At 43.8% G+C, this 27,862-nt stretch overlaps 1 protein-coding gene across 1 annotated transcript in view; it reads left to right on the top strand.

Moving 5' to 3' along the window:
* The window catches only part of vwa5b1 (von Willebrand factor A domain containing 5B1), a 67,068-nt gene that overhangs the window by 27,258 nt on the left and 11,948 nt on the right, over window positions 1–27,862 (top strand). Inside the window, exons 11-20 of the mRNA XM_090185107.1 lie at window positions 550–664; window positions 1,265–1,450; window positions 12,467–12,674; window positions 15,029–15,231; window positions 18,025–18,292; window positions 18,556–18,864; window positions 19,095–19,232; window positions 19,465–19,587; window positions 20,952–21,023; window positions 21,339–21,414. Coding sequence (XP_090041233.1) covers window positions 550–664; window positions 1,265–1,450; window positions 12,467–12,674; window positions 15,029–15,231; window positions 18,025–18,292; window positions 18,556–18,864; window positions 19,095–19,232; window positions 19,465–19,587; window positions 20,952–21,023; window positions 21,339–21,414 — 1,698 coding nt within the window. The remainder of the gene's footprint in view (window positions 1–549; window positions 665–1,264; window positions 1,451–12,466; window positions 12,675–15,028; window positions 15,232–18,024; window positions 18,293–18,555; window positions 18,865–19,094; window positions 19,233–19,464; window positions 19,588–20,951; window positions 21,024–21,338; window positions 21,415–27,862) is intronic.

The following is a 27,862-nucleotide window of genomic DNA, read 5'->3' as shown; positions in this document are numbered from 1 at the left end:
TCATCTCAGCCATCTCTAATTCATCCTCAGTATGAGCTGTGAAGTGTAATTGACAAACCTAATGAGAAAACTGATGAGATACAACATTAGACTGGATGATGAAAATAGACCATCAGCCAAGTCTGACCATCTCTCTCTCTCTCTCTCTCTTTAGGAAATAGGAAGGAATACTTCCATATAGTCAGAAACCCTCTCTCTCTCTCTGTCTCTCTCTCTCTCTCTCTCTCTCTCTCTCCATCTCTCTCTCCCCTTTTCAAGAAACTCACTCCCCAGGCACATCAATTTCCAATTTGGCATCATCTTAGTTTTCTGCTACGATGTGCAACAAATTACATTACTGATATAACCCAATACTTTGAGGGGACTGTTTTGTAATATAGCATCACCTCTATGTACCACCGGACCATCTCGATAGGGCTTTCTCTGTGAGGGAATGCATGTCTCTCTGAGAGATAAGGTGTGTGACTTTTATTAGACTCAGATAGCTATAGATCTTTTCAGGTCTTTCTCTAAGCCTGAGCTGAGGAGATGTGTATCTTGTTTTGGCAGGTGCTACACTTTCGGAATCGGTCAGAGTGCTTGCAGGAGACTGGTGACTGGACTGGCTACTGTTTCCAAAGGAACGGCAGAGTTCTTGGCAGAAGGGGAGAGACTGCAGCCCAAGGTCGTAATTTCCAATTACATGTTTATCCTCCTCTTTGTGACAACCAGCTATTCTGAATGTCATAGAGGGTCATTATGCAGTGGATGCAAAACTACTGTTACCAATTAACAATTCATTTTGTTGAGCAAAACACCCATTAGAATCAGTCTGCTTCACAGCATACTTTTGAGATAATTAATTATTCTATTCTCACAGGCTCACAGGCTTGTTTTCTCATTACCGGTATGTAAAACTCAAGGCAACAGAGACATGCAGACATACAATGTCACAATTGTATTGTACAGGCAGAGGGTTTCTGGGTATGTCGTAATAATTTCAATAGATCTCTATTCTATGCCATCTGTAGTCTCACGAGCCCAGACACGCAATGCTGTGTTTTTGCAATCCCTACTGAACTTCTATAACGCTGGAACTCAAGGCTATGTTACCTGCATTTCTCTGTCTATATGCAGCAGGTAGCCTAGCGGTTAGAGTCTGAATGTGTGAAATAGGACAAATATAAGTACCCACCAAATTATTATCAAAACATAATAATAACTTCAATAGATCTCTTTTTCTATTCTATTTCAACTGTATATCTCTCTGTTTATATTCTCCCAGATGATCAAGTCTCTGAAGAAGACCATGGCCCCAGTGCTGAGTGACATTGCCATCGACTGGTTGTTCCCTGAGACCAAGGAAGTGTTGCTCTCCCCTGTAGGCTCCACCTTCCTGTTCCCAGGGGACCGTCTGATTGGCTACAGTGTTGTCTGTGACACCACACGCTATCATCCCAACCCCAAGTCTGTAAGTAGGCCTACACCTTGACATAAAGTGGCTATGTAATATGTATTCATATAGTGTGTTTAACATATTGAGTCTTCTCACTCCTGAATGTTACTGTATCTGTTCCCCTGTATTTCAATTCAGTAGGTATTCTCTGGGCTCTATTTTCAGCTGACATTAAGGCGCACATTATTTTGCAATTTCGTCACGTAAAAACTGGCGCACTGGCATTTTCCAGCCCTAAGGCCAGGTTCAGCAATTTACCTGTCAAACATCAGCACGCTTGTGCCCAGATAAAATAAAATAAAATGGGGAAAAAAACAGTGTTTTATGTTTCTAAATTTTAGAACCATAAAACACTAATGTTTTTTCCCCATTTTATTTGATTAAAAACAAAACATAGCCTCCCCTTCTTTCAATTAAGTATTTTCTTATTTGTGTGCTGCCCGATGTAATCATGTAGACTAGTTAAGACCACCAGTAAAGTGTTTGTGTCATGTACTGTCATGTTGTCTTGTCTCTGTCCTTTCCCTTCACCCTGTCTCCCTCTGCTGGTCGTGTTAGGTTACCTTTTCTCCCCCGCTTTCCCCCAGCTGTCCCTTGTCTCCTCTAACTACCCATTCACCCCGTTCCCCACCTGTTCCCTTTTTCCCTCTGATTAGGTCCCTATATCTCTCTCTGTTTCTGCTCCTGTCCTTGTCGGATTCTTGTTTGTTTGTGTCATTCATGCCTGAACCAGACTGTCGTCATGTTTGCTGTAACCTTGTCCTGTCCTGTCGGAATCTGCCGGTCCATCTGAGCCTACCTATGTTTGGTAATTAAAGAAGCTCTGTTTAAGTTGATTCGCTTTTGGGTCCTCATTCACGCACCGTAACAGAAGAATCCGACCAAGAATGGACCCAGCGACTTCGGATCCTCTCCACTCAGCCGTCGAGATCCAGGGAGCGATGCTAGGCAGACACAAGCAGGAATTGTCTGCTGCTCGACATGCCGTTGAGACCCTGGCCACCCAAGTCTCCAACCTCACAGAACAGGTTCACCATCTCCGCCTCGATCCACCGGCCACTTCCAGGGCTTTCGAATCTCCGGAGCCCAGAATCAATAACCCGCCGTGTTACTCTGGGGAGCCCACTGAATGCCGCTCGTTCCTCACCCAGTGTGATATTGTGTTTTCTCTCCAGCCCAACACTTACTCCAGGAGCACTGCTCGTGTCGCCTACGTCATATCTCTCCTTATTGGACGGGCTCGTGAGTGGGGCACGGCAATCTGGGAGGCAAGGGCTGAGTGTACTAACCAGTATCAAGACTTTAAGGAGGAGATGATACGGGTTTTTGATCGATCTGTTTTTGGGGAGGAGGCTTCCAGGGCCCTGTCTTCCCTATGTCAAGGCAATCGATCCATAACAGACTACTCTATTGAGTTTCGCACTCTTGCTGTCTCCAGTGGCTGGAACGAGCCGGCCTTGCTCGCTCGTCTTCTGGAGGGTTTCCGCGCAGAGGTAAAGGATGAGATTCTCTCCCGGGAGGTTCCTTCCAGCGTGGATTCCTTGATTGAACTCGCTATTCGCATTGAGCGACGGGTTGATCTTCGTCACCGAGCTCGTGGAAAGGAGCTCGCGCTCTCCGTCGCCTCCCTCTCCGCATCACTACCATCTTCCTCTGCCGGCTCGGGTGCTGAGTCCATGCAGCTGGGAGGTATCCGCATCTCGACTGAGGAGAGGGAACGGAGAATCACCAACCGCCTCTGTCTCTATTGCGGTTCCGCTGGTCATTTTGTCACTTCATGTCCAGTAAAAGGCCAGAGCTCGTCAGTAAGCGGAGGGCTACTGGTGAGCGCTACTACTCCTGTCTCTCCTTCAAGATCCTGCACTACCTTGTCGGTCCATCTACGCTGGACCGGTTCGTCAGCTTCCTGCAGTGCCTTAATAGACTCTGGGGCGGAGGGCTGTTTTATGGACGAGACCTGGGCTCGGGAACATGACATTCCTCTCAGACAGTTAAAGGAGCCCACGGCCTTGTTCGCCCTGGATGGTAGTCCTCTCCCCAGGATTCAGCGTGAGACGCTACCTTTAACCCTCACTGTTTCTGGTAATCATAGTGAAACCATTTCTTTTTTAATTTTTCGTTCACCTTTTACACCTGTTGTTTTGGGCCATCCCTGGCTAGTTTGTCATAATCCTTCCATTAATTGGTCTAGTAATTCTATCCTCTCCTGGAACGTCTCTTGTCATGTGAAATGTTTAATGTCTGCTATCCCTCCTGTTTCCTCTGTCTCTTCTTCACAGGAGGAGCCTGGTGATTTGACAGGGGTGCCGGAGGAATATCACGATCTGCGCACGGTGTTCAGTCGGTCCAGGGCCACCTCTCTTCCTCCACACCGGTCGTATGATTGTAGTATTGATCTCCTTCCGGGAACCACCCCCCCCCGGGGTAGACTATACTCTCTGTCGGCTCCCGAACGTAAGGCTCTCGAAGATTATTTGTCTGTAGCTCTTGACGCCGGTACCATAGTCCCCTCCTCCTCTCCCGCCGGAGCGGGGTTTTTTTTTGTCAAGAAGAAGGACGGGTCTCTGCGCCCCTGCATAGATTATCGAGGGCTGAATGACATAACAGTGAAGAATCGTTATCCGCTTCCTCTTATGTCTTCAGCCTTCGAGATCCTGCAGGGAGCCAGGTTTTTCACTAAGTTGGACCTTCGTAACGCTTACCATCTCGTGCGCATCAGGGAGGGGGACGAGTGGAAGACGGCGTTTAACACTCCGTTAGGGCACTTTGAATACCGGGTTCTTCCTTTCGGCCTCGCTAACGCTCCAGCTGTCTTTCAGGCATTAGTCAATGATGTCCTGAGAGACATGCTGAACATCTTTGTTTTCGTTTACCTTGACGATATCCTGATTTTTTCACCGTCACTCCAGATTCATGTTCAGCACGTTCGACGTGTCCTCCAGCGCCTTTTAGAGAATTGTCTTTTTGTGAAGGCTGAGAAGTGCACTTTTCATGCCTCCTCCGTCACATTTCTCGGTTCTGTTATTTCCGCTGAAGGCATTAAGATGGATCCCGCTAAGGTCCAAGCTGTCATTGATTGGCCCGTCCCTAAGTCACGCGTCGAGCTGCAGCGCTTTCTCGGCTTCGCGAACTTCTATCGTCGTTTCATCCGTAATTTCGGTCAGGTGGCAGCTCCTCTCACAGCCCTTACTTCTGTCAAGACGTGCTTTAAGTGGTCCGTTTCCGCCCAGGGAGCTTTTGATCTCCTCAAGAATCGTTTTACATCCGCTCCTATCCTTGTTACACCTGACGTCTCTAGACAGTTCGTTGTCGAGGTTGACGCGTCAGAGGTGGGAGTGGGAGCCATCCTTTCTCAGCGCTCCCTCTCTGACGACAAGGTCCACCCATGCGCGTATTTTTCTCATCGCCTGTCGCCGTCGGAACGTAACTATGATGTGGGTAACCGCGAACTGCTCGCCATCCGGTTAGCCCTAGGCGAATGGCGACAGTGGTTGGAGGGGGCGACCGTTCCTTTTGTCGTTTGGACTGACCATAGGAACCTTGAGTACATCCGTTCTGCCAAACGACTTAATGCGCGTCAGGCGCGTTGGGCGCTGTTTTTCGCTCGTTTCGAGTTCGTGATTTCTTATCGTCCGGGCTCTAAGAACACCAAGCCTGATGCTTTGTCTCGTCTCTTCAGTTCTTCAGTAGCCTCCACTGACCCCGAGGGGATTCTCCCTGAGGGGCGTGTTGTCGGGTTGACTGTCTGGGGAATTGAGAGGCAGGTAAAGCAAGCACTCACTCAAACTCCGTCGCCGCGCGCTTGTCCTAGGAACCTTCTTTTCGTTCCCGTTCCTACTCGTCTGGCCGTTCTTCAGTGGGCTCACTCTGCCAAGTTAGCCGGCCACCCTGGCGTTCGGGGAACGCTTGCTTCCATTCGCCAGCGTTTCTGGTGGCCCACCCGGGAGCATGACACGCGTCGTTTCGTGGCTGCTTGTTCGGTCTGCGCGCAGACTAAGTCCGGTAACTCTCCTCCTGCCGGCCGTCTCAGGCCGCTTCCTATTCCCTCTCGACCGTGGTCTCACATCGCCTTAGATTTTGTCACCGGACTGCCTTCGTCAGCGGGGAAGACTGTTATTCTTACGGTTGTCGATAGGTTCTCTAAGGCGGCTCATTTCATTCCCCTTGCTAAGCTTCCTTCTGCTAAAGAGACGGCACAAATCATCATCGAGAATGTTTTCAGAATTCATGGCCTTCCGTCAGACGTCGTTTCGGACAGAGGTCCGCAATTCACGTCTCAATTTTGGAGGGAGTTTTGCCGTTTGATTGGGGCTTCCGTCAGTCTCTCTTCCGGCTTTCACCCCCAGTCTAACGGTCAAGCAGAACGGGCCAATCAGACTATTGGTCGCATCTTACGCAGTCTTTCTTTTCGCAACCCTGCGTCTTGGTCAGAACAGCTCCCCTGGGCAGAATACGCCCACAACTCGCTTCCTTCGTCTGCGACCGGGCTATCTCCTTTTCAGAGTAGCCTCGGGTACCAGCCTCCGTTGTTCTCATCTCAGTTCGCCGAGTCCAGCGTCCCCTCCGCTCAGGCTTTTGTCCAACGTTGCGAGCGCACCTGGAAGAGGGTCAGGTCTGCACTTTGCCGTTATAGGGCGCAGACTGTGAGAGCTGCTAATAAGCGTAGAACTAAGAGCCCTAGATATTGTCGCGGTCAGAGAGTTTGGCTCTCCACTCAGAACCTTCCCCTTAAGACGGCTTCTCGCAAGTTGACCCCGCGGTTCATTGGTCCATTCCGTATCTCTCAGGTCATTAATCCTGTCGCAGTGCGACTTCTTCTTCCGCGATATCTTCGTCGCGTCCACCCGGTCTTCCATGTCTCCTGTGTTAAGCCCGTTCTTCGCGCCCCCGCTCGTCTTCCCCCCCCCCCCCCCATCCTTGTCGAGGGCGCACCTATCTACAGGGTCCGTAAAATCTTGGACATGCGTCCTCGGGGCCGTGGTCATCAGTACCTAGTTGACTGGGAGGGGTACGGTCCTGAGGAGAGGAGTTGGGTTCCCTCTCGGGACGTGCTGGACCGTGCGCTGATTGATGATTTCCTCCGTTGCCGCCAGGTTTCCTCCTCGAGTGCGCCAGGAGGCGCTCGGTGAGTGGGGGGGTACTGTCATGTACTGTCATGTTGTCTTGTCTCTGTCCTTTCCCTTCACCCTGTCTCCCTCTGCTGGTCGTGTTAGGTTACCTTTTCTCCCCCGCTTTCCCCCAGCTGTCCCTTGTCTCCTCTAACTACCCATTCACCCCGTTCCCCACCTGTTCCCTTTTTCCCTCTGATTAGGTCCCTATATCTCTCTCTGTTTCTGCTCCTGTCCTTGTCAGATTCTTGTTTGTTTGTGTCATTCATGCCTGAACCAGACTGTCGTCATGTTTGCTGTAACCTTGTCCTGTCCTGTCGGAATCTGCCGGTCCATCTGAGCCTACCTATGTTTGGTAATTAAAGAAGCTCTGTTTAAGTTGATTCGCTTTTGGGTCCTCATTCACGCACCGTAACAGTTTGCCTCGTCATGAGACTGCTTGGAAATAAATCTTAATCACCAAAGCTTTAATAAAATATAAAGTTTGAGATGAGCAAAACAGTGACTTGACATTTCCTTTTTATCTGTATTGTAGGCATGCCTACATTATTTTAGCCATGCCTTGGACGTGTGTAAAACCCGCTCCATGATGTAGGCTACGTGTTTCCATGCCCATCATGAAACAAGAGATGAGAACCTCAGTGGTTGTTTTTCGTTTAATGTTTTTAAAACCAAAGCTCTTTGTAGGCTACCCTTACCCTAGACCTACTATAAAGGCTGGTTCAACAGCAATGCATCCTGTCTTTTTTATGATGGGGATTTCATGATCTAATTTATTTATTTATTGTTGAAAAACAAACAGATTGCTTATTTTTTGTTAAATTTCATCGAACCAAACTTATTAGAATGATTCACTGTCCTAGTTTTATGTTGAGAATGTTGCTGGTATGCATGCAATGCAGCTTCTGGAGGTGTGACTACAATCTGTAAGATGGTTCCAATATGTACACTAAACGAAAATAGAAATGCAACATGTAAAATGTTTCATGACCTGAAATGTACGATCCCAGAAATGTGCACTAAAAGCTTATTTCTCTCATATTTTGTGCACACATTTGTTTACATCCCTGTTATTAAAATGAGCATTTCTCCTTTGCCAAGATAATCCATCCATTTTACAGGTGTGGCATATCAAGAAGCTGATTAAACAGCATGGTCATTACAGAGGTGCACCTTGTGCTTGGGACAATAAAATACACTCTAAAATGTGCAATTTGTCACACAACACAATGCCAAAGATGTCTCCAGTTTTGAGGGAACGTGCAATTGGCATGCTGACTGCAGGAATGTCCACCAGAGCTGTTGCCAGATAATTGAAGGCTAATTTATCTTCCATAAGCTGCCTCCAATGTCGTTTTAGAGAATTTGGCAGTACGTCCAACCGGCCTCACAACCGCCTCACAACCGCAGACCACGTGTAACCATGCCAGCCCAGGACCTCCACATCCGTCTTCTTCACCTGCGGGAGTCCAGCGACCCTGGCAGCTGATGAAACTGGGTTTGCTCAACCACAAAATGTATGCAAAAATGGTCAGAAACCGTCTCAGGGAAGCTCATCTGCGTGCTCGTCGTCCTCACCAGAGTCTTGACCTGACTGCAGTATCGTAACTGATTTCAGTGGGCAAATGCTCGCCTTCGATGGCCGCTTGCACCCTGGAGAAGTTTGCTTTTCACGGATGAATCCCGGTTTCAACTGTACAGGTCAGATGGCAGATAGCGAGCGTGTATGGTGTCGTGTGGGTGAGTGGTTAGCTGATGTCACCGCCCCATGGTGGCGGTGGGGTTATGGTATGGGCAGACATAAGCTATGGACAACAAACACAAATACACACAGATACTGTGACGAGATCCTGAGACCCATTGTCGTGCCATTCATCTTCCGCCATCACCTCATATTTCAGCATGACAATGTACGGCCCCATGTCAAAAGGATCTGTACACAATTCCTGGAAGCTGAAAATGTCCCAGTTCTTCCATGGCCTGCATACTCACCAGACATGTCACCCATTGAGCATGTTTGGGATGCTCTGAATTGACGTGTACGACAGCGCGTTCCAGTTCCTGCCAATATCCAGCAACTTCACACGGCCATATTGAAGAGGAGTGGGACAACAACATTTCACAAGCCACAATCAATAGCCTCATCAGCTCTGTGTGAAGGAGATGTGTCACACTGCATAAGGCAAATGGTGGTCATACCAGACACTGACTGTTTTCCTGATCCCACGCCCCTACCCTTTTTAAAAGTTATATGTGACCAACAGATGCGTATCTGTATTCTCAGTCATGTGAAATCCATAGATTAGGGCCTAATGAATTCATTTCAACATGACCTGTAACTCTGTAAAATCTTTGGAATTTTTGCGTTTATATTTTTGTTCAGTGTATATAAAACGTTATATTTAGAAGTAGTATAAAGGTGGGTGGACATTTCTCTTTATATTGGATCTTTGTCCAGCTGCTGTACGAGGTTTGTATGTGCATAACACCCTCCAATTATGGTGGTGCCTGTTGCTCAACCACAAAATGTGTATTTAGACAGCCTATTTAAAACAAGTCGCTGTTTTGTTTAGAATTTGGTTCAAATTTTTCGCTCTCTTTTTAGGCCTTATTAATAATACATTTAATGTTGCCTATAATGTATTTTATCTTGCTTATTGACAACATTTGGCATGTCCATGCTCAGCCATAATGCAATTTACAGTAGACCTAACCCCTATATTTATTTTTTATTTTTTATTTAACTAGGCAAGTCAGTAAAGTGACTCCCCATCCCGGGTCCGGGAGCGTAATCATCGACTGACACGAATTAGCATAACGCAACGGATATAAATATTCCTAGAAAATATTCCTATTCATGAAAATCACAAGTGAAATATATTGAGACACAGCTTAGCCTTTTGTTAATCACCCTGTCATCTCAGATTTTCAAAATATGCTTTACAGCCAAAGCTAGACAAGCATTTGTGTAAGTTTATCGATAGCCTAGCATAGCATTTTGTCCAGCTAGCAAGTCAGTAACTTGGTCACGGAAATCAGAAAAGCAATCAAATTAAATCGTTTACCTTTGATGAGCTTCGGATGTTTTCACTCACGAGACTCCCAGTTAGATAGCCAATGTTCATTTTTCCCAAAAATATTATTTTTGTAGGCGAAATAGCTCCGTTTGTTCTTCACGTTTGGCTGAGAAATCGACCGGAAATTGCAGTCAGGAAAACGCCGAAAAATATTCCAAATTAGCTCCATAATATCGACAGAAACATGGCAAACGTTGTTTATAATCAATCCTCATGGTGTTTTTCAAATATCTATTCGATAATATATCCACCGGGATAATTAGTTTTTCAGTAGGACCGATTGGAATAATGGCTACCTCTGTATTTTACGCGAGAATCACTCTAAGAGCCATCAGGTTGCCACTTGCGCAATGTAGCCGATTACGGGTATTCTTCAACATAAATGTGTAAAACTACGTTACAATGCTGTAGACACCTTGGAGAATACGGAGAAAAAGTAATCTGGTTGATAGCCCATTCACTGCTCAATAGGGACGCATTGGAACGCAGAGCTTTCAAAAGATGAGTCACTTCCGGATTGGATTTTTCTCAGGCTTTCGCCTGCAATATCAGTTCTGTTATACTCACAGACAATATTTTTACAGTTTTGGAAACTTTAGAGTGTTTTCTATCCTAAGCTGTCAATTATATGCATATTCTAGCATCTTATCCTGACAAAATATCCCGTTTACTACTGGAACGTTATTTTTCCAAAAATGAAAATACTGCCCCCTAGTCACAAAAGGGTAGAACAAATTCTTATTTACAATGACGGCCTACCAGGGAACAGTGGGTTAATGGCCTTGTTCAGTGGCAGATGTTTTACATTGTCAGCTTAGCAATGAGGAGATAGGTCTACACTTAGTTATTTTGTTTCTGTATGGTTTTTAACGGACTAAAATTGGAATTGGAGTCCAAGGCAATACATAAAAGACCGTAAATACACAACTTTGAGCAACCACATATTTAGCCATGAAGCACGTTCTGATTGGCCAGCGAGCAGCCAAGCCTCGACACACCCACAACTTGTTTATTCATCAAAACCAAGCCCTTTCGCACCAACTATACCGTTAAATGTGGTAGTGAAAATAGCAAAAATATTTCTGCCACACCCCAGAACCTAACGTGCTGCCGCCAGCGCTTAGATTGACCGTTGCGTTAGGTTTGTTAAAATAGAGCCCAACATGTTGAATCATTTTTATATATACAGTTGGAGTCTGAAGTTTATATACACCTTAGCCAAAAACATTTAAGCTCAGTTTTTCACAATTCCTGACATTTAATCCTAGTAAAAATTCCCTGTCTTAGGTCAGTTAGGATCACCACTTTATTTTAAGAATGTGAAATGTCATAATAATAGCAGAGATAATTATTTATTTCAGCTTTTATTTCTTTCATCACATTCCCAGTGGGTCAGAAGTTTACATACACTCTATTCTTTTTTGGTAGTGTTACCTTTAAATTGTTTAACTTGGGTCAAAAGTTTCAGGTAGCCTTCCACAAACTTCCCACAATAAGTTGGGTGAATTTTGGCCCATTCCTCCTGACAGAGCTGGTGTAACTGAGTCAGGTTTGTAGGCCTCCTTGCTCACACACACTTTTTCAGTTCTGCCCACACATTTTCTATAGGAATGAGGTCAGGGCTTTGTAATGGCCACCGCAATACCTTGACTTTGTTGTCCTTAAGCCATTTTGCAACTTTGGAAGTATGCTTGGGGTCATTGTCCATTTGGAAGACCCATTTCTGACTAAGCTTTAACTTCCTGACTGATGTCTTGAGATGTTGCTTCAATATATCCACATAATTGTCATACCTCATGATGCCATCTATTTTGTGAAGTGCACCAGTCCCTTCTGCAGCAAAGCACCCCACAACATGATGCTGCCACCCCCGTGCTTCACGGTTGGGATTGTGTACTTCGGCTTGCAAGCCTACCCCTTTTTCCTCCAAACATAACCATGGTAATTATGGCCAAACAGTTCTATTTTTGTTTAATCAGACCAGATGACATTTCTCCAAAAAGTATGATCTTTGTCCCCATGTGCAGTTGCAAACCGTAGTCTGGCTTTTTTATGGCGGTTTAGGAGCAGTGACTTCTTCCTTGCTGAGCGGCCTTTCAGGTTATGTCGATATAAGGACTAATTTTACTGTGGATATAAATACTTTTGTACCTGTTTCCTCCAGCATCTTCACAAGGTCCTTTGCTGTTGTTCTGGGATGATTTGCACTTTTCGCACCAAAGTACGTTCATCTCTAGGAGACAGAACATGTCTCCTTCCTGAGCGGTATGACGGCTGCGTGGTCCCATGGTGAACCAAACTTGTGGAGGTCTACAATTATTTTTCTGAGGTCTTGGCTGATTTCTTTTGATTTTCCCGTGATGTCAAGTTTAAGGTAGGCCTTGAAATACATCCACAGGTACACCTCCAATTGACTCAAATTATGTCAATTAGCCTATCAGTAGCTTCTAAAGCCATGACATAATTTTCTGGAATTTTCCCTAGCTGTTTAAAGGCACAGTCAACTTAGTGTATGTAAACGTCTGAACCACTGGAATTGTGATACAGTGAATTGTAAGTGAAATAATCTGTCTGTAAACAATTGTTGGAAAAATGACTTGTGTCATGCACAAAGTAGATGTCCTAACCGACTTGCCAAAAATAAGAAATTTGGAGAGTGGTTGAAAAATGTTAATGACCCCAACCTTAAGTGTATGTATACTTCCGACAACTGTATATCCTCTTTGAAAATGTGTTGAAAAACAATATCTTGAAATTAATGTCTCTATCAGCAACTGTCAATTACTGTCTCTCAAGTGGTGTAGATATACAGGACTCACACATTTCCCATTCAACTCTTCCACCAGGATAAGAGGAAGCACTACAGTATGATGCGTTCCAATGACTCAGCCAGCTCCGTGTTCTACCACTCCCAAGAGGAGGACCCAGGGACGACTACAGGCTTCTCTGACTGTCAGGGAACCCACAGGGACATACACTCCAGCCCTCTGTTTGACTCCTACCAAGACTCCATGTCAGAGAGCAGCCCTGGCCCCACTAAGCATAACAACATGGGTAAGAATCCAGAGGTTTGATCATCTCTGCATTTCCACTGGTTTAAATGTTGTCCAATGCACACAGTAACGATGACTCAGTCAGACATCAAATCAAATCTAATTTTATTGGTCACATACACATGGTTAGCAGATATTAATGCGAGTGTATAGAAATGCTTGTGCTTCTAGTTCTGACAGTGAAGTAATATCTAACAAGTAATCTAACAAATTCACAATGACTACCTTATACACACAAATGTAAAGGAATGAATAAGAATATGTACATATAAATAAATATATGGATGAGCGATGTCCGTGCGGCATAGGCAGATGCAGTCGATGGTATAGAATACAGTATATACATATGAGATGAGTAATTTAGTGATGGCTGTTTAACAGTCTGAAGGCCTTGACATAGAAGCTGTTTTTCAGTCTCTCGGTCCCAGCTTTGATGCACCTGTACTGACCTCACCTTCTGGATGATAGCGGGCTGAATATGCAGTGGCTCGGGTGGTTGTTGTCCTTGATGATATTTTTGGCCTTCCTGTGACATCAGGTGCTGTAGGTGTCCTGGAGGGCAGGTAGTTTGTCCCCGGTGATGCGTTGTGCAGACCGCACTACCCTCTGGAGAGCCTTGCCGTTGTGGGCAGAGCTGTTGCCGAAACGGGCGGTGATACAGGATGCTCTCGATTGTGCATCTGTAAAATTTTGGGAGTACAGGAGAGGGTTGAGAATGTACCCTAGTGGGGCCCCAGTGTTGAGGATCAGCTCGGTAGAGATGTTGTTTCCTACCCTCACCACCTGGTGGAGGCCTGTCAGAAAGTCCAGGACCCAGTTGCACAGGGCGGGGTCGAAACCCAGGGTCTCGAGCTTAATGACGAGTTTGGAGGGTACTATTGTGTTAAATTCTGAGCTGTAGTCAATGAACAGCATTCTTACATAGGTATTCCTCTTGTCCAGATGGGATACGGCAGTGTGCAGTGTGATGGCGATTGTGTCATCTGTGGACCTATTGGGGCGGTAAGCAAATTGGAGTGGGTCTAGGGTATCAGGTAGGGTGGAGGTGATATGATCCTTGACTAGTCTCTCAAAGCACTTCATGATGACAGAAGTGAGTGCTACGGTGTCAATAGTAATTTACTTCAGTTACCTTAGCTTTCTTGGGAACAGGAACAATGGTGGCCATCTTAAATCATGTGGGCACAGCAGACTGGGATAAGGATTGATTGAATATGTTCGTAAACACACCAGCCAGCTGGTCTACGCATGCTCTGAGGACACGGCTAGGGATGCCGTCTTGGCCAGCAGCCTTGCGAGGGTTAACACGTTTAAATGTTTTACTCACGTTGGCCACGGTGAAGGAGAGCCCACAGGCTTTGGAGTGGGCTGTGTCAGTGGCACTGTATTATCCTCAAAGCGAACAAAGAATTTGTTTAATTTGTCTGGGAGCAAGACGTTGATATTTTATTTTTGTAATCCATGATTGGCTGTAGACCTTGCCACATACGTCTCGATCCATTGAATTGCGACTCTAATTTGTCTCTATACTGACGCTTTGCTTGTTTGGTTGCCTTGCGGAGGGAATAGCTATACTGTTTGTATTTGGTAATGTTTCCAGTCGCTATGCCATGATTAAAAGCGGTGGTTTGCCCTTTCAGTATTGCTCAAATGCTGCCATCAATCCACGGTTTCTGGTTAGGGAAGTTAGTGTATATACATCAATGTTGTTGTCTGAGGCTACCTGGAACATATCCCAGTCCACACGTGATCGAAGCGATCTTGAAGCATGGAATCCAATTGGTCAGACCAGCGTTGGATAGACCTGAGCACGGGCGTTTACTGTTTTAGTTTCTGTCTATAGGCTGGGAGCAACAAAATGGAGTCATGGTCAGATTTGCCAAAGGGAGGGCAGGGGAGGGCTTTGTATGCGTCGCGAAAGTTAGAGTAGCAATGGTCGAGAATGCTACCAGCTCGTGTCGCTGATATGCCGATATGCTGATAGAATTTAGGAAGCCTTGTTCTTAGATTATCTTTGTTAAAATTCCCAGCTACAATAAATGCAACCTCAGGATGTATGGTTTACAGTTTACATAGTCCAGAGTCCAGTGAAGTTCTTTCAGGGCCGTTGAGGTATTTGCTATACATGGCTGTGACTATAATCGAAGAGAATTATCTTGGAAGATAATGTAGTCAGCATTTGATTGTAAGGAATTCTAGGTCAGGTGAACAAAACAGTCATGTTGTTATGATCACACCATGAGTCGTTAATCATAAGGCATACACCCCCGCCATTTTTATTACCTGAGAGACATGATCACTCAGTCATGTTTATTTGTGCGCAAAACTGATTGTAATCTTTTCACAAACCCATAGGAATGGACAGTAAAACATCACCTAGAAGACGTGGGTATAGCACCAACCAGATAGTGGACTACAACCCCAACATGAAGAAGACCTACACTCCCAGTGACCCCAGCTCTGTAGAGGGGAAGCACCCGCTGAGGAGAGCTAAGGTCCAGGAGCTGAATGGACAGACCAGCCCCGACTATGGAGCACAGTGGAAGACTGAATGCCAGGTGAGTGCAGAGTCTGTAATATTGTTGCACTGGCAACAGATCTGGCTCTCGACTGGGGTTCGATCCCTGTGTCCACTGTTCCTACTGTGTCTCTCTCTTCTTCGTCAATCTCCCACTCTACTTTTAATTTGAAGAACAATGACTATGAGGGGAATTTTTCTAGAAAATAAAAACATGTATAGGATACGTTAGAAACAAGACTTAATTTGATCTACGGTTCAATCTTCAAATGGAATCCTTTAAGGACAGTTCAATTTATTATTAATTCTTAACCACACAAAAGCCATTTGAGAACATTACAGAATACGTAAGACATTGGAGCAAAAATAATATGCTTTCATAGGGAAAGTAAGAACCAGGTTGGTTTTTATAGGTTGATATTTCTGCATCAGGTGTTTTGGTTGTGCATGTACACGGATATTAAAATCTCAACTCTCTTTCGCTATGCCTGGCAGCAAAACAACCCAAGCAGTCAATGTTGATATTACAGTGGCATTGGAGAAGTACAAAAGGGCTGGGAGAAAGCTATCTGACCTTGGGATGAGTTGGAGTGTAATCAAGAGTACAAAAGAAGAAGGTGCTCTCATCACTAATGAGGGCCACAATAATTTCACGATTGACAATATACGGTGTGAAAGTTGCCTGAAGAATATTGGCATAATCAAGACAAGGCTCACCTGTCTCTCAATGGTACCTGTCCTTGTACAAATTATTTACTTGTCACGACTTCCTGCGAAGTCGGCTCCTCTCCTTGTTCGGGCTGCATTCGGCGGTCGACGTCACCGGCTTTCTAGCCATCGCCGCTCCAATTTTCATGTATCCATTTGTTTTGTCTTGTTCCCTACACACCTGGTTTTCATTCCCCAATCAATCTACATGTATTTACTCCTCTGTTCCCCATCATGTCTTTGTCTGAGATTGTTTGTGTTACGTGTGTATTGTTGACGCGCCAGACTGGCTTGTTTTTTCTGTGTTATTTTTCACTATGATGTTTATTGTTAAACATAATTATTGTGACTGTTTTGCACTTTTGCCTAAATAAAGTGTGCGCCTGTTCACAAATCTCTACTCTCCTGCACCTGACTTCGCTACCAGTACGCACACATCTAACATTACTTGGGAATTGACATTGATCTGCAAACTGTGATAGTTACCAGTGATTTGGTACTGGGTGCTGAGATTATTGATCTGCTTATTAAAACAAACAGGTTTTATGGTACCAGTTAAAAGTTTGGACACACCTACTCATTCCAGGGTTTTTCTTTATTTTGACTATTTTCTAAATTGTAGAATAATAGTGAAGACATCAAAACTATGAAACAACACATATGGAATCATGTACAGTAGTAACCAAAAAAGTGTTAAACAAATCAAATATATTTTATATTTGAGATTCTTCAAAGTAGCCACCATTTACCTTGATGACAGCTTTGCACACTCTTGGCATTCTCTCAACCAGTTTCATGAGGAATGCTTTTCCAACAGTCTTGAAGGAGTTCCCACATTCGCTGAACACTTGTTGGCTGCTTTTCCTTCACTTTGCGGGCCAACTCATCCCAAGCTATCTAAATTGGGTTGAGGTTGGGTGATTGTGGAGGCCAGGCCATCTGATGCAACACTCCATCACTCTCCATCCTGGAGGTGTGTTTTGGGTCATGGTCCTGTTGAAAAACAAATGATAGTACCACTAAGCTCAAACCAGATGGTGATGGCGTATCGCTGTAGAATGCTGTGGTAGCCATCCTGGTTAAGTGTGTCTTGAATTCTAAATAAATCACTGACTATGTTACCAGCAAAGCACCCCTACACCATCACATCAAAAATTGAAAATTTGGACTCATCAGACCAAAGGACAGATTTCCACTGGTCTAATGTCCATTGCTCATGTTTCTTGGCCCAAGCAAGTCTCTTCTTCTTATTGGTGTCCATAAGTAGTGGATTCAGCATTTTGACCATAAAGGCCTGATTCACGCAGTCTCCTCTGAATAGCTGATGTTGAGATGTGTCTTACTTGAACTCTGTGAAGCATTTATTTGGGCTGCAATTTCTGAGTCTGGTAACTCTATTGAACTTATCCTCTGCAGCAGAGGTAACTCTGGGTCTTCCTTTCCTATGCCGGTTCTCATGAGAGCCGGTTTCATCATAGCGCATGATAATTTTTGCGACTGCACTTGAAGAAACTCTCAAAGTTCTTGACATTTTCCTGATTGACTGACCTTCATGTCTTAAAGTAATGATGGACTGTCATTTCTCTTTGCTCATTTGAGCTGTTCTTGCCATATTATGGACTTGGCCTTTTACCAAATAGGGCTATCTTCTGTATACCACCCCTACCTTGTCACAACTCAACTTATTGGCTCAAACACATTAAGAAGGAAAGAACTTCCACAAATTAACTTTTAACAGGGCACAATTGAAATGCATTCCAGGTGACTACCTCATGAAGCTGGTTGAGAGAATGCCAAGAGTGTGCAATGCTGTCAAGGCAAAGGGTGGCTCCTTTGAAGAATCTCAAATATAAAATATATTTAGAATTGTTTAACACTGGTTACTACATGATTCCATATGTGTTATTTTATAGTTTTGATATCTTCACTATTATTCTACAATGAAGAAAATAGTAAAAAAAATAAAGAAAAACCCTTGAATGAATAGGTGTGTCCAAACTTTGACTGGTACTCTATGACAAAACATTTGATACAAATTGACATCGACTCATTTAAATTGTGGTGCAAGCAATATCGTAACAGATATTCAGAATGTATCTGGCGTTTTATGTCTAACCCCTGACAGCCACAGCTGGTGAGCTTGTGTGCCACATCTGCCACGGCCATCAGGGGGTGCCCTACCAATGGGGCTTCTCACAGGTCCTCCCCCCAGCAGGAGGGGGCTCCCCAGGAGGCGGCGCCAGAGCAGGCCCACTCCCCCGGCTCCAAGCTGCAGGCCAGAGCCACCAGGAGCTGGGCTTATACAGAGCACGCCTTAGGAGGAGCCAGGAGCACCGTTGGGGAGGATGGCTCGTCCTCCACTGACCCCTCTGTCAGCAGCTTCGGAGACGCAGGTAGGTCCACAACCACAGCCCTCCTACTCACCCTAAAGATCGTGGTAGACACATACAGTCCCTCAAACATTAATATTCTCTTCAAGTAAAGTAGTTCTAATTATGGATAGTTTTAATGATGGGTATTAATGATGGGTAATTATCTGATAAGCACAGTAAATTAAATTCAGCCCGTCACTGCATTTGACTAGTAGTGACCTAATATATTCAACAACTAATATCCAGACAAACAGCCTAACTACTCCTTATTGTTGTGTTACCAGACTGCTACCCTAATCAGCTGTGTGAGATCGAAACCCCCCAGGAGCCTCCAGCCACCCCAGACCTGATCTCAGCCCCTCAGGACAGGGAAGTGGGGAAGGGGTTCTGTAAGGTTGTGGTGTCTGGCCTGCTCTGTGGGAAGCCAGTCAAGTGGGAGGTGACCTTTGACATAGAGCCCTACCTGAAGGGCAGAGAGCGGGAAGAGAAGGTTCACGAGGAACTCTGGAATGAAACGTTCCATCACCTGGCTGGACGTTCCATCATTCAGGACTTTGAGCACATGGTAGATCAGGAGTGTGAGATTGAGCATGGTATGTAAGACATGGGTAATATCTCAATGCTCAGATGGTATCTTTTGTAGTGATTGGTGTCTTTATCGTCTTGTTTTGGTAATAGTTTGCTGTATCAAATAGTGACAACTTTGTGCTAATGATGAGGATTTCAGGTGAGAAATCAGATTGCGGATTTCTCCAAATATTTATTTTATGGAATTTATGTAAATCATGAGATGATGAAGTGACAACAACATGTGATTTCTCAGGTTCTGGCAGAAGATACCGGTTATATGCCATTCACACCAGCAAGGCCTGTAACATTCTCAGCAAATACACTGCCTTTGTGCCCGTTGATCTGGACACTAATGAATATCTACAGACCTATATCGACTACGTCAACCCAGGTGAGACACTCCTGTTCATGGTATGTATACATGCACATTGTATGGCACTGAGTTTTTATATATTTTTTGACCCATTGTCATGACACTTCTTCTGACCTTTATTAAAGATAACGTAACTTTGTCCTTTAATAGTACAAAATAGTTCTTTTTTGTAGAGTTCTAAGACCATAATAGCACTGTTGGTTAGGAAATCAATGATGTCTGTGTTGAAAGCTGCTGTTGGGTGTTTCAGGTAAAGGTCTGAAAAAGGGCTCACGCTCTGGGAACAGGAAGAACCGGGGTTACTCCATCGGACTGGGACGCTCCCAGTCTGGCTGCATGTCAGAGGAGGCTGAGGACGGACACCTGCCCACCAGTAAGATCTTCACCATACTACATACTAATCAACATTTGTATGTGAGAGGAAGAATGTTTGAAAATGTGTGACAACTCAAATCAAATTTCATTAGTCGCATGCGCCAAATACAACAGGAGAAGACCTTACGAGCCCCTAACCAACAATGCAGTTCAAAAAAATAGGGATAAGAATAAGAAATAAAAGTAACAAGTAATTAAAGAGCAGCAGTAAAATAACAATAGCGAGACTATATACAGGGGGTACCGGTACAGAGTCAATGTGCAGGACACCGGTTAGTTGAGGTAATATTACACATGTAGGTAGAGTTATTTAAGTGACTATGCATAGATGACGACAACAGAGAGTAGCAGCGGTGTAAAGGAGGGGGGGGGGGGGGGGGCAATGCAAATAGTCTGGGTAGCCATTTGATTAGGTGTTCAGGAGTCTTATGGCTTGGGGGTAGATGCAGTTATTGATGAAGTCAATGACTGAGGTGGTGTACTCCTCAATGCCATTGGAGGAATCCCGGAACATATTCCAGTCTGTTATAGCAAAACAGTCCTGTAGCTTAGCATCTGCTTCATCTGACCACTTTTTATTGATCTAGTCACTAGATCAATTTTTGCTTGTGAGCAGGAATCAGGAGGATAGAATTATGGTCAGATTTGCCTAATGGAGGACGAGGGAGAGCTTTGTATGTGTCTCTGTGTGTAGAGTAAAGGTTGTCCAGAGTTTTTTTCCTCTGGTTGTACATTTGACATGCTGATAGAAATTCTGTAAATGGATTTAAGTTTCCCTGCATTAAAGTCCCCGGCTACTAGGAGCACCGCCTCTGGGTGAGCGTTTTCTTGTTTGCTTATGGCGGAATACAGCTCATTCAATGCAACAGCTACAGCTCAACAGCTATGAAAAATACAGATTAAAACTCTCTAGGTAGATCGTGTGGTCTACAGTTTATCATGAGATACTCTACCTCAGGCAAGCAATAGCTCGAGACTTCCTTAGATATCGTGCACTAGCTGTTTTTTACCATGGATTCTGCCAGTCCGTGGTGAGTAATCGCAATCCTGATGTCCAGAAGTTATTTTCAGTCATAAGAGACGGTAGCGGCAACATTATGTACAAAATAAGTTGGGGATTATTATTATTATTATTATTATTATGCACACAATCGGTTGGGGACGGGTAAAACGTCTGCCTTTTTCTCCGTCGCCATTTTAACAAGTGATAGTTTGAAGAGGTCATCTGCCTGCCAAACAGACAGATCTGACAGGTTTTAATATCCAGATGCTTTTAATGTTTTACACATATAGTATACCGTTCATGTTGTCCAGAGTGATACTTTTCAAATGGCATTGACCTATCTTTTCGGTGGGTTTTAGGTTTGGGAGATGGGGCCTCTCCATGTAGCACCCCCTCATCCTCTACCTGGGAAAGATGCAGCTTTACAGATGGTGAGTTTTTATCTGTCCTTTTTATCTGTCCTGTTTTGCTTTCAAGGTTAAATGACTGGCTTCCAAATCGAGCAACTGAGAAAAGCGCATTTGTTTTCTTATGGTCTACATTGATAAGATGTCATCAACACACACACATACACACAGCTGCTAGATTGTGTGTGTCCTCTGTTGTGGCTGCCAGGCCTCTATAGGTGTCTTTTATCTGTGATCTCTGTGGCGGTGTTGTGTGGAGTGGAGTCTTGAGCTCAGGGGAGAGAGAAAATAGCTAAATGGAATACTAGCGTGACCCGTCTCTCTCTCTCTCTGTCTCAGCCTCTGTCTCAGCCTCTCAGAGGAGCCCGTCGGTGACCTCAGACCAGAAGTCGGTGGAGAGCCTCTTCTCAGCCAAGTGGGTGATGGAGAGGGCCAGGCTGGAGACTGTCAGGGACAATAACATACTAACTGTACCGCTAGTGCTGTTTCATGGCCAATTGATAAATGGGGACAGCGGAGGGATTTTCAATTCACTGAGTTACATTGTTTTGTGTAATCGGCATGCATAATACACTTTTGCAGTTATAATGATTGTTTGCGTGATGTGATGCTACTTAGCAGAGGTGGGACCAAGTCATTGTTTTACAAGTCACAAGTAAGTCTCAAATCTTAGCACTCAAGTCCCAAGTCAAGTCCGAAGTCAAGACAGGCAAGTCCAAGTCAAGTCTCAAGTCCTAAACTTTGAGTTTCGAGTCCTAAACAAGTCATAATGTGCTCTTCACCAAATGTAATAGTATTTCATATTTTAACAAGAGTAATAGTTAGTATATTACATTTACGCAAATAATGAATGCTTTTAAAGATATCTATATATTTATTACTTTCCAAATAAACATTATATTCTACATGCTACACTAGTAAATTATAAATTATATAGCTGTCGGCTATATTAGCCACGACATACCGTTCTTTGTGCAGCTTTAAATGACGAACAAATTTCGAAATTGTTGCGCCAACGTCTGTAATTTTCTTCCCGCATGTTTTGCAAGTTGCAATCTGTTTTTTGTTCATACAGCGTCGTCTTTATAACCGAAAATAATAATTTGGGGTATCATCTTTCCAAGGGCTCCATCTGAATTCACCCGCCAATGTTCCTCTGCACTGCCACGCACAACTGTATCTCAGCTGGCACAATTTGATTGGCTGCTGTCCAATTCAAAGTGTAATCTGTTAAATGAAGATGTGCTGCACACTTTTTTTTAATAGCATCATTTTTAATATTGGTTTGGGGAGGGTATCACGTCAGGTCGAGTCAAAAGGCTCAAGTTCAAGTCAAGTCACGAGTCATTGGTGCCAAAGTCGAGTTGCAAGTCATCATATTTCTGACTCGAGTCCACACCTCTGCTACTTAGGGACCTACAAGATCTTATTTTCCCTTCCTGTTACTATACAGTGAGCTCCAACATTATTGGGACAGTGACACATCTTTGGTTGTTTTGGCTCTGTACTCCAGCACTTCGGATTTTAAATGATACAATGACTATGAGGTTAAAGTGCAGACTGTCAGTTTTAATTTGAAGGTATTTTCATCCATATCGGGTGAACCGTTTTGACATTACAGCACTTTTTGTACATACAGTTGAAGTCGAAAGTTTACATACACCTTAGACAAATACATTTAAACTCAGTTTTTCACAATGCCTGACATTTAATCCTAGTAAAAATTCCCTGTTTTAGGTCAGTTAGGGTCACCACTTTATTATTTTAAGAATGTGCACCAGTCCCTCCTGCAGCAAAGCACCCCCACAACATGATGCTGCCACACCCGTGCTTCATGGTTGGGAAGGTGTTCTTTAGCTTGCAAGCCTACCCATTTTCCTCCAAACATAACCATGGTCATTATGGCCAAACAGTTCTATTTTTGTTTCATCAGACCAGAGGACATTTCTCCAAAAAGTATGATCTTTGTCCCCATGTGCAGTTGCAAACCGTAGTCTGGCTTTTTTATGGCGGTTTTGGAGCAGTGACTTCTTCCTTGCTGAGCGGCCTTTCAGGTTATGTCGATATAGGACTCGTTTTACTGTGGATATAGATTATTTTGTACCTGTTTCCTCCAGCATCTTCACAAGGTCCTTTGCTGCTGTTCTGGGATTGATTTGCCCTTTTCGCACAAAGTACGTTCATCTCTATGAGACAGAACGCGTCTCCTTCCTGAGCGGTATGACGGCTGCGTGGTCCCATGGTGTTTATACTTGCGTACTATTGTTTGTGCAGATGAATTGGGAAATTTCCAATTTGGAAATTGCTCCCAAGGAGGAACCAGACTTGTGGAGGTCTAGAATTTGTTTTCTGAATGATTGGCTGATTTCTTTAGATTTTCCCATGATGTCAAGCAATGAGGCACTGAGTTTGAAGGTAGGCCTTGAAATACATCCACAGGTACACCTCCAATTGACTCAAATTATGTCAATTAGCCTATCAGAAGCTTCTAAAGCCATTACATCAATTTCTGGAATTTTCCAAGCTGTTTAAAGGCAGTCAACTTAGTGTATGTAAACTTCTGACCCACTGGAACTGTGATAGTGAATTGTTAGTGAAATAATCTGTCTGTAAACAATTGTTGGAAAAATTACTTGTCATGCACAAAGTATATGTCCTAACCGACTTGCCAAAACTATAGTTTGTTTACAAGAAATTTGTGGAGTTTTTCAAAAATGAGTTTTAATGACTCCAACCTAAGTGTATGTAAACTTCCGACTTTCTCTGTAGTCCCCCCATTTTAGTGGACCAAAAGTATTGGAACAATTTCACTTATATGTGTATTAAAGCAGTCAAAGGTGTAGTATTGTCACAATCGTTTGAAGCATACTCGGGCCAACGTGCAGCGTGATCTGGGGTCCACATCTTTATTTAGTGAAACAATACAGATAGAACAAACTAAATTAACACCGAACCGTGACTACATCGGTGCTACTTGCACTAACTCAAAACAATATCCCATAAAACACAGGTGGAAAAAATGCGTCTTACATATGATCCCCAATTAGAGACAACGATAACCAGCTGCCTCTAATTGGGAACCATATCAAGCACACCAACCTAGAAATATGAAAATTAGAATACCCACATAGAAATAATAAACTAGAATACAACATAGACATACATATACTAAATCTCCCCCTAGTCACGCCCTGACCTACTATACCATAGAGAAACAATGGTTCTCTATGGTCAGGGCATGACAAGTATTTGGTCGAATATTCCTAGCACACAATGGTTACATCAAGCTTGTGACTCTACAAACTTGTTGGATGCATTTTCTGTTTGTTTTGGTTGTGTTTCAGATTATTTTGTGCCCGAAATGAATGGTAGAAAATGTATTGTATCATTTTGGAGTCACTTTCATTGTAAATAGCAATATAATATGTTTCTAAATACTTCTACATTAATGTGAATGCTACTATGATTACAGATAATCCTGAATGAATCGTGAATAATGAAGAATGTTACAGATGCACAAATACCTCCCTAACCTGCCCTGTTATTGTGGTGAGATGTAACTTTCTCACTCGATTCATTCAGAATTATCTGTAATCATGGTAGCATCCACAGTAATATAAAAATGTTTAGAAACATATTCTAATCTTATTTACCGTAAAAGTGACTCCAAAATAATAATCTGAAACAAAATAAAAATAAAAATAAAAATAATCTGAAACACAACTAAAACAAACAACAAATAGATCCAACAAGTCACAGCTTGATGATGCTAGGAATATGGGACCAAATACTAAACTTTTGACTTCTTTAATACACATAAGTGAATTTGTTCCAATAGTTTTGGACTCCTAAAATGGGGGGATTATGCACCCGTTATGAATGAAATACCCTCAAATTAAATCTGACAATCTGCACTTTAACCTCATAGTCATTGTTCAAAGTGCTGGAGTACAGAGCCAAAACAACCAAAAATATGTCGCAGTCCCAATACTTTTGGAGCTCACTGTATATTCTGGAGAGGGTACATGATAGGTTTAGTGACCACAGTTTATTGTTTTTTTTATAACAGAGGGTTTTGTGATGCAATCTCCACAGCAGGAATAAAGTAATCCATATGATTTCTCTTATGTTAGAACAGCTATTAAAACATCTACATCTCAAAAAGTGACTGTTGAGCTACACATCAATTTTAAATACTCTTAGATGAAGCACGAAAATGCTTAATATAGGTACCATTGACTTGCATTGGATTTGCGCCACAATGATTGCGGATGATGTCACCAAGGGGAAGAATGTACAGGGTAAAAAAGGATGTGGCCCAGAATTGACCCCTGAGGGACATCAAATCAAATGTATCTATATAGCCCTTCGTACATCAGCTGATATCTCAAAGTGCTGTACAGAAACCCAGCCTAAAACCCCAAACAGCAAGCAATGCAGGTGTTGAAGCACATTGGCTAGGAAAAACTCCCTCAAAAGGCCAAAACCTAGGAAGAAACCTAGAGAGGAACCAGGCTATGAGGGGTGGCCAGTCCTCTTCTGGCTGTGCCGGGTGGAGATTATAACAGAACATGGCCAAGATGATAATAGGTCTGGGACAGGTAGCACGTCCGGTGAACAGGTCAGGATTCCATAGCCGCAGGCAGAACAGTTGAAACTGGAGCAGCAGCATGGCCAGGTGGACTGGGGACAGCAAGGAGTCATAATGCCAGGTAGTCCTGAGGCATGGCCCTAGGGCTCAGGTCCTCCGAGAGAGAGAAAGAAAGAGAGAATTAGAGAGAGCATACTTAAATTTACACAGGACACCGGAAAAAGACAGGAGAAGTACTCCAGATATAACAAACTGACCCTAGCCCCCCGACACATAAACTACTGCAGCATAAATACTGGAGGCTGAGACAGGAGGTGTCAGGAGACACTGTGGCCCCATCCGATGATTCCCCCGGACAGGGCCAAACAGGAAGGATATAACCCCACCCACTTTGCCAAAGCACAGCCCCCACACCACTAGAGGGATATCTTCAACCACCAACTTACCATCCTGAGACAAGGCCGAGTATAGCCCACAAAGATCTCCGCTACGGCACAACCCAAGGGGGGGAGGGGGGGGGGGGGGGGCAACCTAGACAGGAAGATCACATCAGTGACTCAACCCACTCAAGTGACGCACCCCTCCCAGGGACGGCATGAAAGAGCACCAGTAAGCCAGTGACTCAGCCCCTGTAATAGGGTTAGAGGCAGAGAATCCCAGCGGAAAGAGGGGAACCGGCCAGGCAGAGACAGCAAGGGCGGTTCGTTGCTCCAGGGCCTTTCCATTCCCCTTCACACTCCTGGGCCAGACTACACTAAAATCATATTACCCACTGAAGAGATGAGTCTTCAATAAAGACTTAAAGGTTGAGACCAAGTTTGCGTCTCTCACATGGGTAGGCAGAACATTGCATTAAAATGGAGCTCTACAGTATAGGAGAAAGCCCTGCCTCCAGCTGTTTGCTTAGAAATTCTAGGGAAAATTAGGAGGCCTGCGTCTTGTGACCGTAGCGTACGTGTAGGTACCGTATGTACGGCAGGACCAAATCAGAGAGATAGGTAGGAGCAAGCCCATGTAATGCTTTGTAGGTTAACAGTACAACCTTGAAATAAGCCCTTGCCTTGACAGGAAGCCAGTGTAGGGAGGCTAGCACTGGAGTAATATGATCAAATATTTTGGTTCTAGTCAGGATTCTAGCAGCCGTATTTAGCACTAACTGAAGTTTATTTAGTGCTTTATCCGGGTAGCCGGAAAGTAGAGCATTGCAGTAGTCTAACCTAGAAGTAACAAGGGCATGGATTAATTTTCTGCATCATTTTTGGACAGAAAGTTTCAGATTTTTGCAATTTTACGTAGATGGAAAAAAGCTGTCCTTGAAACAGTCTTGATATGTTCGTCAAAAGAGAAATCCGGGTCCAGAGTAACGCCGAGGTCCTTCACAGTTTTATTTGAGACGACTGTACAACCATTAAGATTAATTGTCAGATTCAACAGAAGATCTCTTTGTTTCTTGGGACCTAAAACAAGCATCTCTGTTTTGTCTGAGTTTAAAAGTAGAAAGTTTGCAGCCATCCACTTCCTTATATCTGAAACACAGGCTTCTAGCGAGGGCAATTTTGGGGCTTCACCATGTTTCATTGAAATGTAGAGCTGTGTGTCATCCGCATAGCAGTGAAAGTTAACATTATGTTTTTGAATGACATCCCCAAGAGGTAAAATATAAAGTGAAAACAATAGTGGTCCTAAAACGGAAACTTGAGGAATACCAAAATTAACAGTTGATTTGTCAGAGGAAAAACCATTCACAGAGACAAACTGATATAATTCCGACAGATAAGATCTAAACCAGGCCAGAACTTGTCCTTGTAGACCAATTTGGGTTTCCAATCTCTCCAAAAGAATGTGGTGATCGATGGTATCAAAAGCAGCACTAAGGTCTAGGAGCATGAGGACAGATGCAGAGCCTCGGTCTGCCATTAAAAGGTAATTTACCACCTTCACAAGTGCAGTCTCAGTGCTATGATGTGGTCTAAAACCAGACTGAAGCATTTCGTATACATTGTTTGTCTTCAGGAAGGCAGTGAGTTGCCGCGCAGCAGCCTTTTCTAACATTTTTGAAGGAATACGCAGATTTAAAAAGGCGTCCGTAATTTGCTTTCTAATAGTTATGATCTTTTCCTCAAAGAAGTTCATGAATGTATTACTGCTGAAGTGAAAGCCATCCTCTCTTGGGGAATGCTGCTTTTTAGTTAGCTTTGCGACAGTATCAGAAATACATTTCGGATTGTTCTTATTTTCCTCAATTAAGTTGGAAAAATAGGATGATCGAGCA

The sequence above is a fragment of the Oncorhynchus mykiss genome, chromosome 9 (assembly GCF_057628025.1).
Source record: "Oncorhynchus mykiss isolate SJ-2025 chromosome 9, ASM5762802v1, whole genome shotgun sequence".
Classification (NCBI taxonomy): domain Eukaryota; kingdom Metazoa; phylum Chordata; class Actinopteri; order Salmoniformes; family Salmonidae; genus Oncorhynchus; species Oncorhynchus mykiss.
Note: the sequence above shows the minus strand (reverse complement) of the source record. Positions and strands in the feature narration are given on the sequence as shown.